Source organism: Episyrphus balteatus, chromosome 2 (assembly GCF_945859705.1).
Source record: "Episyrphus balteatus chromosome 2, idEpiBalt1.1, whole genome shotgun sequence".
NCBI lineage: Eukaryota > Metazoa > Arthropoda > Insecta > Diptera > Syrphidae > Episyrphus > Episyrphus balteatus.
This window is the reverse complement of record NC_079135.1, coordinates 65,706,611-65,722,366: the sequence shown is the minus strand read 5'-3', so window position 1 is coordinate 65,722,366 and position 15,756 is coordinate 65,706,611. Positions and strand designations below refer to the sequence as shown.

General features: G+C 32.6%; 1 protein-coding gene across 12 annotated transcripts in view; it reads right to left on the bottom strand.

Moving 5' to 3' along the window:
• Window positions 1-12,782, bottom strand: part of LOC129910747 (unconventional myosin-IXa-like) — a 41,795-nt gene extending 29,013 nt beyond the window's left edge. For 2 of the 12 annotated variants that reach the window (XM_055988253.1, XM_055988242.1), the window contains exons 1-3: window positions 11,977-12,262; window positions 7,773-8,017; window positions 7,450-7,699 (exon numbers count right to left, since the gene is read on the bottom strand). In XM_055988253.1, the coding sequence (XP_055844228.1) occupies window positions 7,450-7,497 (48 nt within the window). In that variant the 5' untranslated portion in view covers window positions 7,498-7,699; window positions 7,773-8,017; window positions 11,977-12,262. The other 10 variants (XM_055988246.1, XM_055988247.1, XM_055988244.1 and 7 more) reach the window with 10 other exon arrangements.
• Window positions 12,783-15,756: the final 2,974 nt, after the last annotated feature.

The window sequence follows — 15,756 nt, the reverse complement described above, 5'->3', positions numbered from 1 at the left end:
CAAGCTTGACCAGAATTTGTGTGAGCCGTGCATATATGGAAAAGCACATAGATTACCATTCGGAACGAGAAGAAAAGCGACTATACCAGGAGAGCTTATGTCCACCGACGTGTGCGGACCCTTTAGCGATTCTTTTAAGAAGAAAAAGTATCTAGTTGTTTTTAAAGATAGTTTCTCTAAATTCCGGTACGGTTTTTGTAAAAGTGTACCAAGTTCTAAAGCTTGGCTTTAAATTTGTATACATAAAATGTTGATTGTTCTCTTGACAATTTTTCTTTAAATTACCGATTTTTAAAGCTATTTGAAAAATTGCCAAGTAAACAATCAACATTTTATGTATACAAATTTAAAGCCAAGCTTTAGAACTTGGTACACTTTTACATTTCAGTACTTTTTGTGCTAGCATAACTTCAACATAGGAGAACTTGGCTCTTTTTTAACAGTAATGTTTTTGTTGTGATTTCACTACTTTTTGCAAGGTATTGCTCAGAGAAAATGAGCGGCTACCACGACCCTTGTCTAAAATTGTCAAATTTAAAATTTTTTTTTTTTGTATAAACTACCAGGTCTACCATTCTACCAAATTTTAATGTTCTACGAAAGTTAGAAATGCTCTATAATATTTGATGAAAATTCAGCGGAAATGGGCGATTGCCACGCCCCCTGGCTGAAATTCTCAAATTTTAAATTTTTTAATTTGTATAAACAACCAGCTCTAACATTCTACCAAATTTCAAGATTCTACGATAATCCGAAGTACTCTATAATATTTGATGAAAATTCAGCGGAAATGGGCGATTGCCACGCCCCCTGGCTGAAATTCTCAAATTTGAAATTTTTTCCTTTGTAAAAACTACCAGCTCTACCATTTTACCAAATTTCAAGATTCTACGATAATCAGAAGTGCTCTATAATATTTTATGAAAATTCAGCGGAAATGGGCGGTTGCCACGCCCCCTGAATTGAAAATCTCAAGTTTTCGATTTTTTCCTTTGTATACACCACAAGTCCTATCACCGTGTAAAATTTCAAGTTTCTACGATATCGGGAAGTTCTCCATAATTTTGATGATCTGTCAGTGAGTCAGTGAGTCAGTTACGGTTTTTGCGATTTTTAAAGCCCTATATCTCAGAAACTACTTATCGTAGGAGGCTTAAATTTTGCGAGGTGTTTGGTTTTGACCAGCTCAACAAATGTAGCGAGTTTGAAATTTCCAGCATCTTTGGTGTGGAAGTTAGAGGGGGGTCGAAAATGGCCTGAGTTGTTTCCTGTAAATAAGGGTGTAGTGCCGAAGTTGCTAGAGAACTTGGCTGGGCATTACCGTGCCCCTTGATGTCTTTTTTTCTTTAATGGGCTATACTATAAGGGTTAGAGCATGTTATTTTTAATTTTTTCCAACATTACTTTTTCGGGAAAAAAAACATTAAAAAACACAGGTTTTTACGGCGATGTAACTCAGAAAGTATAGCTCGCATGAGGAAATGAGATATGGGAGAAAGAAAGATAGTCGTATTTTCGAACCGAAAAAATCAAGCAAATTTTCTGTGCTTTTTTTAAAAAGCGGATGTCCCACCCAACAAAAAATTAAGTAAACTGAGATTTACACTGAAAATAAACCCCTCTTCAAAACTGCATCAAATCCTAGGTGGAGTTTCTTTTGTTGTTAGATTTTTCCATATTAACTGAAATGCACATTTTGTTTAAAGGGTTTTATTGTGGTTTTTATGGTGTTTCGTTGATTTTAGTGCTACGGACAGAATTTAAATACAATTAATCGAATATTGATTCCATTGAAAATAATAATTTACACACTTAGAGCAATTCTAATACATATCAATAAAATTAAACACCCAATGAAGGCAAGAAAGCTTCAAGTACATCAAGTACATATTAAAAACTTCCAGGTGAGAAATAGTTAACAAGCTTACCAAACAATGGAAAGAGAGTAATTAATTTATTTAATTGTGGGATTTTGTTTTACTAAAATCTATTCATATGCATCTGACTATTTTTTAATCTAAGAATTAGGGACTGGTTAAAGCGATCTTTACAGATCGCTGCATAGGGAAAAATTGAAATAATATAAAACAGTCGTTTATTTACTTGCTTATGATGGCGCTATGTGCTTCAAATTCCGCATTCAATCGTTTATAATAAAAATTATGTCAGTAGGAAAAACACACAGTTCAAAATTTATTATAATTATTAACTCTCATTGCTGCTTACTTTAAAAAAATATTTTGGCGTAATTAAAACGTTCTAATTTTAATTTTGCGGATTATTTGACTGCGTAGAAATATGTAGTTGATTTTATCGTCGGCAAAACTTGGTGCTTACTGCAGCTCAAACTGCAGCTGAAACACCTTATATATAATATAAATGAATAGGCCCATTTAGAAAGTTTTTGAAGTTATCATTGTCAATAAGATGAAATAGAACGAAAAATTCTTAAAAAATCTAAGTTAAGCGAACGAATTTTATGAATTATGATTAATAAGTCTTTCCACAAACGCTTATCGGTTTTATTTTCAGCATCTGACTCATCACAATCATAGAAACTTGAAAGTGATTCAATTAAATTTTATGTGTACATGGTAAGTTTTTTATAAACTTGGCAAAAAGTATTCGCTATCCCTTAAAAGATGGCATGGCAAAATGAAAGCAATGGAAACAAATATATCTGAGGTTCATATCAAGGGTGATTGTGAAGAGGACTCGATTTTAGAAGAAATCAAAAAATGTTCGCAAAATACGATGGATTGTTAACTTGACGACTTTACCAGAAACTTTGGAAAAAAGGCATGATGCATTTTTAAGTTGTAACAGCAAAATGCTCGAGAAGAAATACTTCCAGAAACGAACTCATATTAATCGTTTTTGTAGCGGTGTAAAGCAAAATTGTTTTAAACAAACATTACTTTGCCTTGAAATCATTTAATAAAATTTTAATTTCGTTCGCCTTCAAATTTGAGATTAAACAAAACCACAATAATTTTCCTTTATTTGCCGGCTAAGGAGCAAGGCATTGCCCTCCAGATAATGGAAAGAAAAACTAGTCTGTTGGCCCTCAACAATATCAGTGTAAGATTTTTTATTTTTCACCAAAATAATTTTCCTTAATTTGCCGGATAAGGAGAAAGGCATTTCCTTCCAAAGAATGGAAACTGAAACCAATTTCTTTGTCAAAATATTGGATATGAAAAAAAACTATTTTGTTGTTTTTTGAAAATTCGAGAAGGTGATTTAGATTGATGGTTGCATTATAAACGTATTAATGTTTTTAGTTATTTTAGTGGTAAATGTATTAAATGTAAGCACTGGTGCTTTGTTGAAAGTCTGAAATCCAAATAGGTTTAATTTTCATAGGCCTCTTTACTATCTTGTTTCTTATTGCGCAGATAAATTCTGAATTATTGTTTGAAAAGAATCGGCACACACACAAATCGGCAGACTAACATGTTTGTTATCGATATAAACACCTCCTTGTAATATTAATATGAATCGGTTACCTCTCGCGAAAAAATTGGATTCCAGCTCTCGGTCTATTAGAATTGACACATTTTTATGAAAAGTGCTGTGATTGTTTGGCATAGATGATGATTGATTGATATTTAGGGGTGTAAAATGCATTGCGACCTTTAAGATCTGTTATGTCTCCCTTTAAAACCGGCTGAGTTGGCTCTTCATATTGCAGCTCCGCCTCTAACTTAATTCCTTTCAGAAAATGGAGTATTTGGGGTTTCTTTAGAGTCTTATTGTTCCTCTTCGGCCTGGTGGCAGCCCAGGTGCTTTAATCTTTGATGCATTAGTGCATTGCAGCGGCCCCGAATGTGGCCTGGTGTTTCTTCGTGTTCATTGCCAAATCTACATGTTGCACTATTTACTAGGCCCAAAATATTTATGTACCTTTTAGCTTGCCTTGAACCGTAATGAGACCTGCGATTATCCTGAAGTTATTCTTACTCAAGTTGATACAGGATTTGAAATGCTCTTGGTCGTAGTTTCCGAGAACCATTTTGTCCTGTTTCAGTTTTGCGCAGTCTTGTACTCTTCTGGTCTCCTCATCTTTTATTATTTTATTTTTAATTAGGTTTTCTACTCTTCCGCAATAGGGTTGGAAATTGCTTTCGCTTATGCTATAGAATCCGCCTCCTGATTCTCCTGGATACCCATTAGTTACTAGGCCCAAAAACGCCTCCACCTCAACCTTTCGCTGTTCTCGATCCGTCCGTATACCATCTGATGGTGTTTTAAATGAGTAGTTAATAGATTCAACTTCGCATTCTTTTTTACTACTAAGGTGTATTTTGTAGTTTTTCACAAAGTTATAGTTTGTGACCATGGCATCTCATGGAAAGTTGAGGAAGTTTTCTTCTGAGAAGATGAAGTGTCTTTCTCTGTTACATTAAGCATTTTCCAGTTCCTTTCTTGGCAAACCTCACGATGGCTTTCTTATCATCACTTTCAATTGCCTTGTAGGGCATTTTCTCATTGTCTCGGTGATGCAGACACATGCGAATCTTTGCACTTTATCTAGTGATTTTCTAGTTGTGGCAAGATAATTTTTTTTTTGTGCAAAGCAAAGGTACCTAATGATGTGTGGTTTTCAGTCCCTGAATTGCTTTTTTATTTTTTACATTAAGGATTTCGTGGCTTTTCTAACGGCTATTTCTAAATGTTTGTTCTAGAGGAGTTTACTATCTAATGTTTCTGTTACATCTCCAGCTTACCTTATAGGCTTCATACGAAGTAGAAGTCTATTTTTGTTTGTAAATGGCATTGTTTCTGTCTTGGTAGGATTGATCTTAAGTGCAAAACCGAGAGTGCGTATACTATGGGAAGTCAGAATTTCTAGTAGCCCATCTACAACAATACTCCACAGCAAGGGTGAAAGAACCCGTCCCTGAGAACATCTAGTTGTTATGATAGTTTGTACAATAAGACCTGAGGCCGAATCGGCTAAGTTGATATTTGATAGTTGACAGTCAAAATGCACCAAACTTGTGCAATATGACTGTCAGCTATTAAATTTCACTTTAGCCGATTCGACCTTTACCTAAGCTCATCTTGTGCTTAGTATTTCATCGATCCATTTCACTACAGTGATGGGTACTTCTTTCTTTACAAGAGATAAGTCTGAAATGACCACAGGGCCATAAATCTTAAGATCTTTGTATAGAATTTATTAGTTGGAATAGATAAGTTTTCATAGATCCTGTCATTTGATCGTGCTAGCAATGGTGAAGAGGCATGTTTGTTTTTATATTATTTGGTATAGCTAACCGTATCTGCAGTAGGAGTTTACATGTTTTACAAAAACAACACTTAGCTGCCCATACAAATTTAGTTTAGTTTATTTATTTAGCAGAACTCTGCTATTAAAATTCCAAATTTATAATAATATTAAACTTAAATTCTATGTATATACAATTTTTACATTCTTAAGTATAGTTACATTTGATGAATTCAGTTACATATCTTTTAAAATTTTTGAAGTTTGTTTCATTTTTAGCTTCATAAGGAAGTGAATTGAATAAATGTCAACATTTATACAAAATGCTATTTTGTGTAAGATTTTCTACATAATGAGGAAGTCTAAAATCTTCTCTATTTCTTAGCTCATAAGGCTGCGATTGGCCAACATATCTCAAATATTTACTTAAATACCTAGTTAGGAAGTAAATTGTTTTTAATTTTAAACACAAAACATAATACATTAACAAAAATTCTTTGCTTTACATTCATCCATTGAAGCATCTCAAGCATTGTTCGCATAATTCGCATAGATTTGTTTTGTAACCGTTGTAATTTTAACAATTCAGAATTAGAACAAAGATACAAAATTGACGAACAATACTCGAAGTGAGGTTTTAACATGACATTATAAATATTGATTGCACACATTATAGATAATTTGTTTCTTATTCTGTTAAAAAATCCATTTTTTTGACTAAATAATCAATATGCGTATTAAACTTTAATTTGCTATCTATAACTATACCTAAACATTTTATTATTTGCACTTGTTCTATCTTTTTGTTGTCAATCTCCAGGTTCAAGTCGATGTTATATTTAAAGGCCATACACTTCGATTTTGCCACATTAAGTTTAAATTTGTTAGCTTTCAACCATTCGCTGATTCTTTTGAGGTCTTCTTGTTAATGTTTTGTGCAATCTTCGGCGTTTTTTCCCGATATGAAAATAAATGCATCATCGACAAAAGCACAATTTGAGAATTGATAATAACTTCTTTGATGTCGTTGATGTATATGATGAATAGCAGTACGCCTAAAACAGATCCCTGGCGAACTCCGTAGATTGTTTCGACATTCGACGCTGTTTGACAAAACTCCATTCACTGATGTTTTTTTTGTTCTGTTGGATAGGTAGGAGTTAAACCATTTCTGCTTTTCTTCTCTAACACCATAGCCTCTTAGTTTATCCAATAGTATTTTTCGATTTATTGTCTCAAAAGCTCTTTTTAGGTCTTCTCAGCTATCTCCTCTTTCCAACTCATAAGTACATTATTTAGCGCGGACTCGCATAAATGTTTTTTTCGAAAACCAGATTGGTTCTTCAGTAGTAAGTTGTTTTCTTCGAAATAATCTTCAAGTTATGAATGAACTATTTTTTCAATGACCTTTTCGTATACTGGGAGAGCGTTGATTGGTCGGAAGTTTTCGCTTTTGTCTGTTCCTTTTATTTTTTCGATAGGAGTAACTATAGATTCTTTCCACGTTTCAGGAAAGAGACCTGTTAGCATTAAAAAATTAACAATTTTAATAAGCATTGGACCAGCTAAATCCATCTGCGGACAGAATATTAACAAAGTATACTAGTTTCTGATTTTCTTTATCTAAGTGCGTGTATATAAAACGCTTTATAATGTTGATGTTTGGAAATTCTACTGCAGTTAGTTTTGCCACAAAAACACCGTTCTTTATATATTAGACCCTGTTCACACATAGCTACTGTAATTATCACATATTTGTCTAATCTCAAAGACGGTTTTCGAGGATAAGGGCACCATGACATGTATAAACTCTCCCCTATAAAGCATTTCTTTCGAATGTCAAAATCAGAATGAATCATTTAAAATTAAGAAAAAAAAAATCGTATATGTATATATTAATAGATGTGCATATACCTATGACAAGCAAATTTTATAAGTACTTTAAATCATGAATCACAATAATCTTAGAACTTATTCTCCTACTATGCCAAACTCATTAAATTTAACTAAGAGTGACAACAAAATTATTGTAAATTCAATTTTATTAAAATCCCTCCAAGATAAATATAAAACACACACACAAACGCATACACTCCTCTACTCAACACCTAAATATGTATATACAAACTGTATATTAAACATAAATTAAGTATATCTCTTCTGACAAAAATTATAAACAAAACAAAAAAAAATGTTCATTCTTAAAAACAAATTACCTGCAGAATGTATCTCGAACAATCACTGTTGACTTCCACAGATTGCATTTTTATCAATTTTTTTCACAGAATTGTTTATAATTTTGTTTGCTGTTGTTCACAAAGTTAAATCACTTGGAATCATTTTTTCAAGTGTTGTTGTTGTTTTGGTTTTATGTAATATTTAAACTCAAGCTTTCATGCACTTTTTTTTCTTCTCTTTTTTCGTTACACCGGCGGTGTGGTCGATCACTGAACGAATCAGGAACAACTAGAAAATAATAAAACAACAACAATTATATTAAACATTTATTAACAAACAAGAAAAAAAAACACATTTTTACACTGAGTGGGTGGTGGTCAACAACAATGTTTATATTCCATGCGTTTTCCTTTTCTCACATCTCATTTGATTATTCGGGATTTTTTTTTTAGCTGTCTGTTTATTCGTTTTAATGTTTTTTCTTTTTTTTTATTTATTATTAGGTATTTCGAAAATGTTTTCTTTTCTGTGAGAAAGGGAGGTTTACTTTTTTTTTGTTCTTCAACCGCTAGTTATGATTTATTTTCACCCTCTATCGCATATAAACTGGAAATCATTTCTTTAAATGAGTCACGTAAAAAAAAATTACAAGCAAGTAGAAAAATAAATATATATTTCTACTGTTGTATTTATGTATATAGCCTCACAGTCTATGCCAGTGTTGTTATATAGTGTGAAAGAAATTTTATTCCTGCAATTATATTATCAAAAATATTTTAACTTTATGCAAGGTCATTATTGTTTGATTTGGGAAAACTGAGGGCGGTGAGGGATTAACGATCATGATGGGAAACAAATTTAAGTTTTGAGTAGCATTTTCTTCTTTTTACGTTCTAGGTATAAATAAAAAAAAAGAAAATGCTACTCAAAACTTAAATTTGTAAAAATAAGCGGAAAAAAAAGGGATAGATCCCCAATTGAAAATTCTATGGTAAAGAGTATTTTGACGTGAACACCCGAGAAGAGATTGATATCCAGAGTAAGTTGGTCAACAAATTTGAAGTTAACTACTTGATCAAAATTTCAATTGTTTTCCGAGTCCAGCGTTTGGCTCCCGCTTCACGGAAGAAAAAGGCGATACCACCAAAGGTAGTATCAACGAAAAAATCTCTAGCTATAACATTAAAATTGTCTTGGGTGGTGTTAATGCCAAGCTAGGAAGAAAGGTATTTTTGCAAGCTCAGTTGGAAAGCATAAACTTTGCGACACCAAGTCCGATTTAGACTTGGCTGTTATCATAGCCAGTACGCGATTCGCGCAAAGTGAGATGGATTTTTTTTTTGTATCAGAAAATCAAATAAATGTGTTCATAACCTCAAAACCTGATACATAACAAATGTGTGAAGTTTTGGAACCACTTCTAAAAAAAATTCAAGTATAAGCACTTGTCAAATCGCTCGGAATGAAATGACAGATTTTGTGGAATCTATTATGTATTATACTCTGTTTCCACCCTGTTATAAATGATTTTTGTCACACATTTTTGACATGGTTTTAAGTTTTTGAAATAGTTTGAAGGCAATTTGAGCCAGTCCCTGGCTACCCCAGATCTTGGAGAATTTCTTCTAATAGGAGCAGACGAAGCGAATTCCATTGTTTAAGTTTTTGCTGTAGGTACTGACTGTTCGGAAAAGAAAAATAAAGCTTTTTAACGTTCAATGATAAGAACATTATTTTCTGTTTTTCCTATTGAGTTAGAACAGTTTTGAAAAGATTCGTGAGAACTTTCAAATGTGTTTGCTCTAACGTTTTCACGACACTGTTCTGCCCTGTACTATATACATTATTCAACTAAATTAATATAATGTGTTCAACGGGTTCAGAACAGAAAAGGTGTGCTTCTTGTGTTTAATTAGGTCTGTGGTTTTCTGTTCATTGATGCTGTCTAGAATAAATTTGAACAGGATTTTTTGTTCTTGCTTTTGATTCAGATCAGATTCGTGAAAACTGTAAAATATCACACCTATTACAATTGTCAACTATCAATTGATAGTTGATAAATTCTGAAATTTGATCTTATGGGGGAAAACTGGTCAATTTTTAATGGAATTTTTTCAATTACATTTCAAATAATAACCGTTCTTTGTTTTTTGCAAATTAGATAAAAAGAGATCGAACGTTATTTTTTATCAACTATCAATTGATAGTTGACAATCGTAATTGGAGTGTATATCATGAGTTCAAGATTGATTGTTGTCAAGAAACTTCTCAAGAAACTCTTCTGTTGTGTCCCTATGTCCCAGAACTAATGTGAACCCCTAATCGTGGTCCTACATTTTTTATTTTTGTAGTCTACTCATTCATTAGTGGATTAGTAGATCTAGTACTACAACCAACACCTGATCTGCTCAAGTAGATAGGAATGTGGAGCTGTTGTACTAGATTTCTATTGATGAGAAGTCTACTACCGCGGTTGTTAACCCTGTTCATTTAGGAGGTGGCAAGGTACTACTAGTAGTTTACTAGCGACTTTCAATGGAACGCACTCCCAACAAATTCAATACAAACCGTATCTACTCGAGAAGAAGAGCATGAGTAGATGATAGTACTAGATTTACCAAAACATCTACTATTATTAGACTACCACTTCGAATGGAACAGGGCTATTATTAGCCCCATTCCATGGGCTTTTCACGAGTAAAAGTACTAGAAGAACTTCTTTCTCATTGGTTAACCTGCACTGGTGAAGACCGAAACAAACATTTTTTCCAATGATAAATTACAACAAAAGTTATTTTCCAGTACAAAAAAATGTTTGTTTACATCTTCACCAGCCCAGATATGACATTAGCTACAAGTTCTCCATTGGAGGTGGAAGTTTACTCATGAGTAGATCTAGTACTACAGTTAACACACGATCTTCTACTCGAGGGGATAGAAATGTGTAGTTGTTGTACTAGATTTCTACTCACGAGTAAACTACCACCTCCAATGGAACGGAGCTATTAGGTGTGTTTTTTATTACCACCGGTCTTAACTGGACAAAAAAAACGCCTCGGGGCTTAACCTGAAATCTTGGCAGCACTGCATATTGAATGTTCCGAAAACAGCAGACACAACAAAAATTTAGAGTTGTTATTTTTTTGCTTTAGGGTATTTCTTGCATTTTTCTTGTATGTTTTACAAAGAGACACAAAAATGTATGCTACTAAAACTAGTTAAATACATTTTGTCACTCCAAAAGTGAGTTTTCACGTTTTTAACCCTTTCGAACCCAAGCTATGAAAATCAATATTAAAAAATGTTTTTTCGGTATTATCGGGTCAAAAACATCACAACTAAGAAATATGAATAGCAAAAAGTTATTTTCCAAAATAATACATAGCAAAACTAATATATTATTCTCATGTTACATGTAAGTAAGATGCACTGCCTATGAACACCAAAGAAAGTCGGAGAACTGAGAAAATAATTTTTTATGAAACTATAATGTATGCTACTTCTTCTAAGCAAAAAAACCAAACACTTTCTGCATTACCATTTTTTATATCTTTTTTTCAAAACTATGACCATATATAAAAAAATTTTTTTTTTTGCAAAAAAAAAAAAAAGGAAATTTCAGTCCCTTTTTCGATTTAAAAAAAAATTTAAGGTCTGATATTTGACTAACTTTTTGTAATAATCCAGTAACTAGGCATTATTATCTTTCAATTAAGCCATTGAAACCTAAAGAATTGTTTAATTTAATATTTTTTACGAATTTTTAAAAAAATGTTACATGAGAGTAACGCTGGGTCCGAAAGGGTTAAACAAATTCTAAACAACTTTTGAAAAAAATAGTTTGGTAGCACAGATTTAAAACTGTTCAAAACGTTAAGCCCAGAGAAATCTCCGGGCCTAACAAGTAAGCCCACGGGGCTAAGGTGTTGTTGTATTTAACATGTAAAATGCTTAGCCCCGACTGCGTTTTATTTGTCCAGTTAAGCCCGGTGGTAATAAAAAACACACCTATTATCATGAAACTATTCTATTCTGCCCTGTTGTAATGATTGCATCTTTGAACACACCTAATTTGTAAGTACATTTTGACATTAATTTTCAAACGCAAAAATAAATTATATAACAACACTGATCTATGCTATCAATATTTTAAGCATATTCGCATTCGCAGCCAAAGCAGCACAGCAATGAGCAACAGCAACAGAATAGTGCAAGTGGAGTAGCAGCTCATCGCAAGGAATTTTTATTTTAAGAATTTTTTTCCGTGACATATAAGCGAAATAAAGCAAAAAAAAAAAAACACCATTATCCAATGTGTATGGAGGATATTTATCACATTTTTTTCCATATTATTTTGCCCTTATATTCCTTTTGCTGCCGCTATATGCTCCTCTCTTGTTGCAATATAAATGATGCGTGGTGTATGATCAATTTTTGAGGAGCTAAATTATAAGATTGTTGTTGCTGAAACTTGCACTATTCTATGATGCTCATGCTACTGCTGACAAACCCAGCCTAGTGCTAGTCACAAAGGCGGAGTAAAGTAGTTTTTTTTTTTTTTTTACTTCTAACAATAATAATTGCAATTGGAAATTTTTTTAATGGTTTGTTGCACGACGGACAAAATTTATCATAAAAATGAGGTCACATGTTGGTCAAACTTTACAAGCGGTTCTCACTCTGGGTCTTGGTTTAGTACGTACGTATGTACAATGTACATACACATTTTTCTTTTTCCGGATTTCACATGAACATTTTTTCATTTAACAAAGAGATGACAATTTTTGTTTTATTTATTATTTTTTTTTTTTTTTTTTCAGATAAAACATTTAAGAAAAAGATCTTTTTTGTTTAAAAAAAAAAAAACACAAATGTTTTTTATGTTGGAAGCAAATAAAATCAAAAATATTATTTATCCTAAAGTTTGAGAGGAAATTATTTTGACTAAATACATATTTTTTTTAAATATATTTTCATGTCGGAAATCTTTTCACTGCACACTTTGGTCGTTTTTTTTTTTTGTGGTTCGTTCGTCCGTTTATTTTTTACTTTTCCATGATTTGGTTCTCTCAACGACGACGACATCGACGACGGAACAGACGAAGTACCGACATTAAGAAAAAAAAAAAAAGAAAACTTATGACACGACGCTTTCATTCATGTTTTTTGTTTTACATGCATATATACGAAATGTATTTAAACAAACAATTAAATAATTGAAAACTAGATTATTTGATTGATAATTTATTTATGGAAAGGAATTACAAAACAGTTATTTAGTAAGTTTAGAAGCAACAGATAAAATTTACTTTTTTAAAAAAGACTCGTCGAGCCAAGTCAGTTCATGGCAGCCATGTTTCTTATCTTTTTAGTACAATTGAACTAATTCATTAGTACACAAAAAATTTATTGAACAAAAAAAACGAATTCAAATTAAAGTAACGAGTGAATACTGGTTGGTACAGTAGAAAACGAAATTAGAAAACTTGGGCCCATATTAGACCAGATAAATTTAAAGCAATGATCTATATAGGCGTTTTTCTTTTTTAGCCTATCGAGCATGCTCTGAAGAAGCTCAGAACACGTTCAGAACGAAAAAAGAAACATACATTTTTGTTTGACAGTTCCGGCTCTGTTCTGAACTAAAAAAGAAAAACGCCTTTTAGGCGTTTTTTTAAAAGTAAATACTACGTTTCCACATACCCTAAATCCGCGATTTAGCTAAGTAGATTTAGAATAAATCTCGAGATTTATTCTAAATCTACTTCGCTAAATCGCGGACTTAGGTTCACCTATTCTAAATCCAAGATTTTCACCTACACTCAATCCCAGATTTGGAATATATCTTGAGATTTATTCTAAATCTACTTAGCTAAATCTCGGATTTATACTACATTTCCACCTACTCTAATTCCGAGATTTACGGCCATATTATTCCCTCTGGATTTAGTTTGGATTAAAGTTTATTTTAAATCCAATCGCTCAAATCTAAATTTCATAAATCCAATAATTTCATTTTTTGTTCATATTATTCACAAAAAAAAAATTATGTGATTATTCAATAAATTTTGTATACCTAATTTGCATTTATCTTAATTTTTCCTTCTCAAAATACTTGACAAAGCAACTTAACACTGTGAAAATAAATTTTGTATAATTTGCATTTCGTCGCCTCAATAAAATATTGTCGTAAGTGCAAAATTGAGGTTTTGAGATTTGAATGCAGTTTTGCTAATTGATTTTTTTTTCTTTCATTCTGTGAAATCCGTTTTTCGATATCTGTATCCGTTTCCGAGATAATCGCTATGCATTTTGTCGTATGTGTAGGTTTACAAACATTTTCAGTAGCTTTTTGTCGTAAGTGCACAGAAAACGTGCACATACGACAAAAACTATCACATACTACAATTTTTTCATACAAAATCTGTGTTTTTCTTCGTTCGGTAAATAATTGTCGTATGTGCTGTTTTTGCTACACATACAACAATATTTTACTGGAATTTCAGTGAACGTTTGTCGTATGTCCCATAAGGAAATACACTGACGAGTGTAATTTCAGTTGCAATTGCAATCAAGATGTCGAGCAAGTCGGACGAGTTGACCTGCGCCAAGTTTATCCGAGGAGCTTTAAGCCTGGTACGCTGCTCGCGCTAAATTTTAGCTGAGATAAAATTCCCATACAAGTTATCGATAATTTGTATGGGATCCATTTTAGCTCAGATACAAATTTTCGATAATTTATATGGGAGCTAAAATTAAGCGCGAGCTGCGTACCAGGCTTTATGCTCTATTTTATGCATACAAGGTGCATAAAATAGTGGTTTTATGATTTTATTAATTTAGCATACGTAACTAAATATTGGAAGATGAATTCCTTGATGTCGATCCTTTAGGTTCCCCAATGTTCCCAATCCAGTGACAATGTAAACTTTGCCCTACGAAATTTGTATGAAGCTTTTATCGTGCTATCTTAAAACTGTAATAATTTTAATTCAACTCGAATAGTAACTTAATTTTAGTAAACTGTGATCTCATTAATACTAATTGCGGTTGGTGTTGATGTTCATATGTCCTTGTTGATGTTGTTTGTATTAGTGTTCGTATATTGGTGTTGTTGTCGCTGGTAATGATTTTGGTATTGAGTTGATGCTGGTAGTTGTGTTGGATATGAAAAAAAATCCTACGCTACATAGTAGATATTCATGCCTATTACCGAAGACGCAGATGAACTGCGGCGGCGGCGGGAGTGAGAGTCACTTTCACAAGATTTTGTATTACCGAAACGAATGATAGATAGAATGACATTTGGCTATGTAAGTGTCGACAATGACATATGTCGGTAAGCAGTTTAGTGTGTTTTCGTGGATCGATAATACAGTTCGTCCCAGGGAGTTCACAGATTGAAATTTGATTTGGTTGCGGATCGAGTAGTTTCACAATTTTTCGATGCGAGAAGCTCTCGACTATGTTACAGAACGTAGACACAGGAGTCGATTATACAGTTCATTCGTAGAATTCACTAATAACAAAATATCGCGAATGCGAATCTACCGCGAATCCAGTCAACTCCCCGGGCGCGAATTCACTAATAGGCATGATTGAAAGCAATCGGATGAGCAGTTTCCGAGATCTCGAAGGTATCAGGTCAAAAAATGTAGTTTCGTGATAATTGAAAGAAGAAAGAAAGTCAACCGCATGTTGACGTGTAATTTCGATTGTTTCGATACGCAATAGGTCTTAAAATTTTCGTTACAATTACTAACCCTTTCGGACCCAGCGTTACTCTCATGTAACATATTTTTAAAAATTGGTAAAAAATATTCCATTAAATATTTTTTTAGGCTTCGATGGCTCAATTGAAAGATAATATGATGCCTATGTCATAGGCAGTGCATGTTACTTACATGTAACATGAGAGTAACACATTAGTTTTGCTATTTATTATTTTGGTGTTATTTTTTTTGATTGTTGGTTTTGTTATTGTTGTTGTAGGTGTTGTTGTTGTTCAGGGTTCGAAACTCGGTCATAAAGTTTTGGAGCAAATTTGAAAAAAAAGTGGAGCAAATGCAAAATTTCCGGAGTAGATTTGAAACAAAAAAATCTTTACCTTTAAGGAATTTTTTTTTAATAAAAAACAATTAAGAATTAAATTAAAGTCAATTCAATTCATAAAAAAGAACTATTTTGTGATTAATTCACCTTGGATCAATTTATATTGTTTTATTAGCCTCATTAATGCAAGTGGTGGTTACAAAAATGTGTTTGTAATTCTAAAATAAACAAAAATTCGATTTAAAACATTCCAATCTGGTAAGCAAAGTTAGTTCAAAAAACGATTTTTCTGT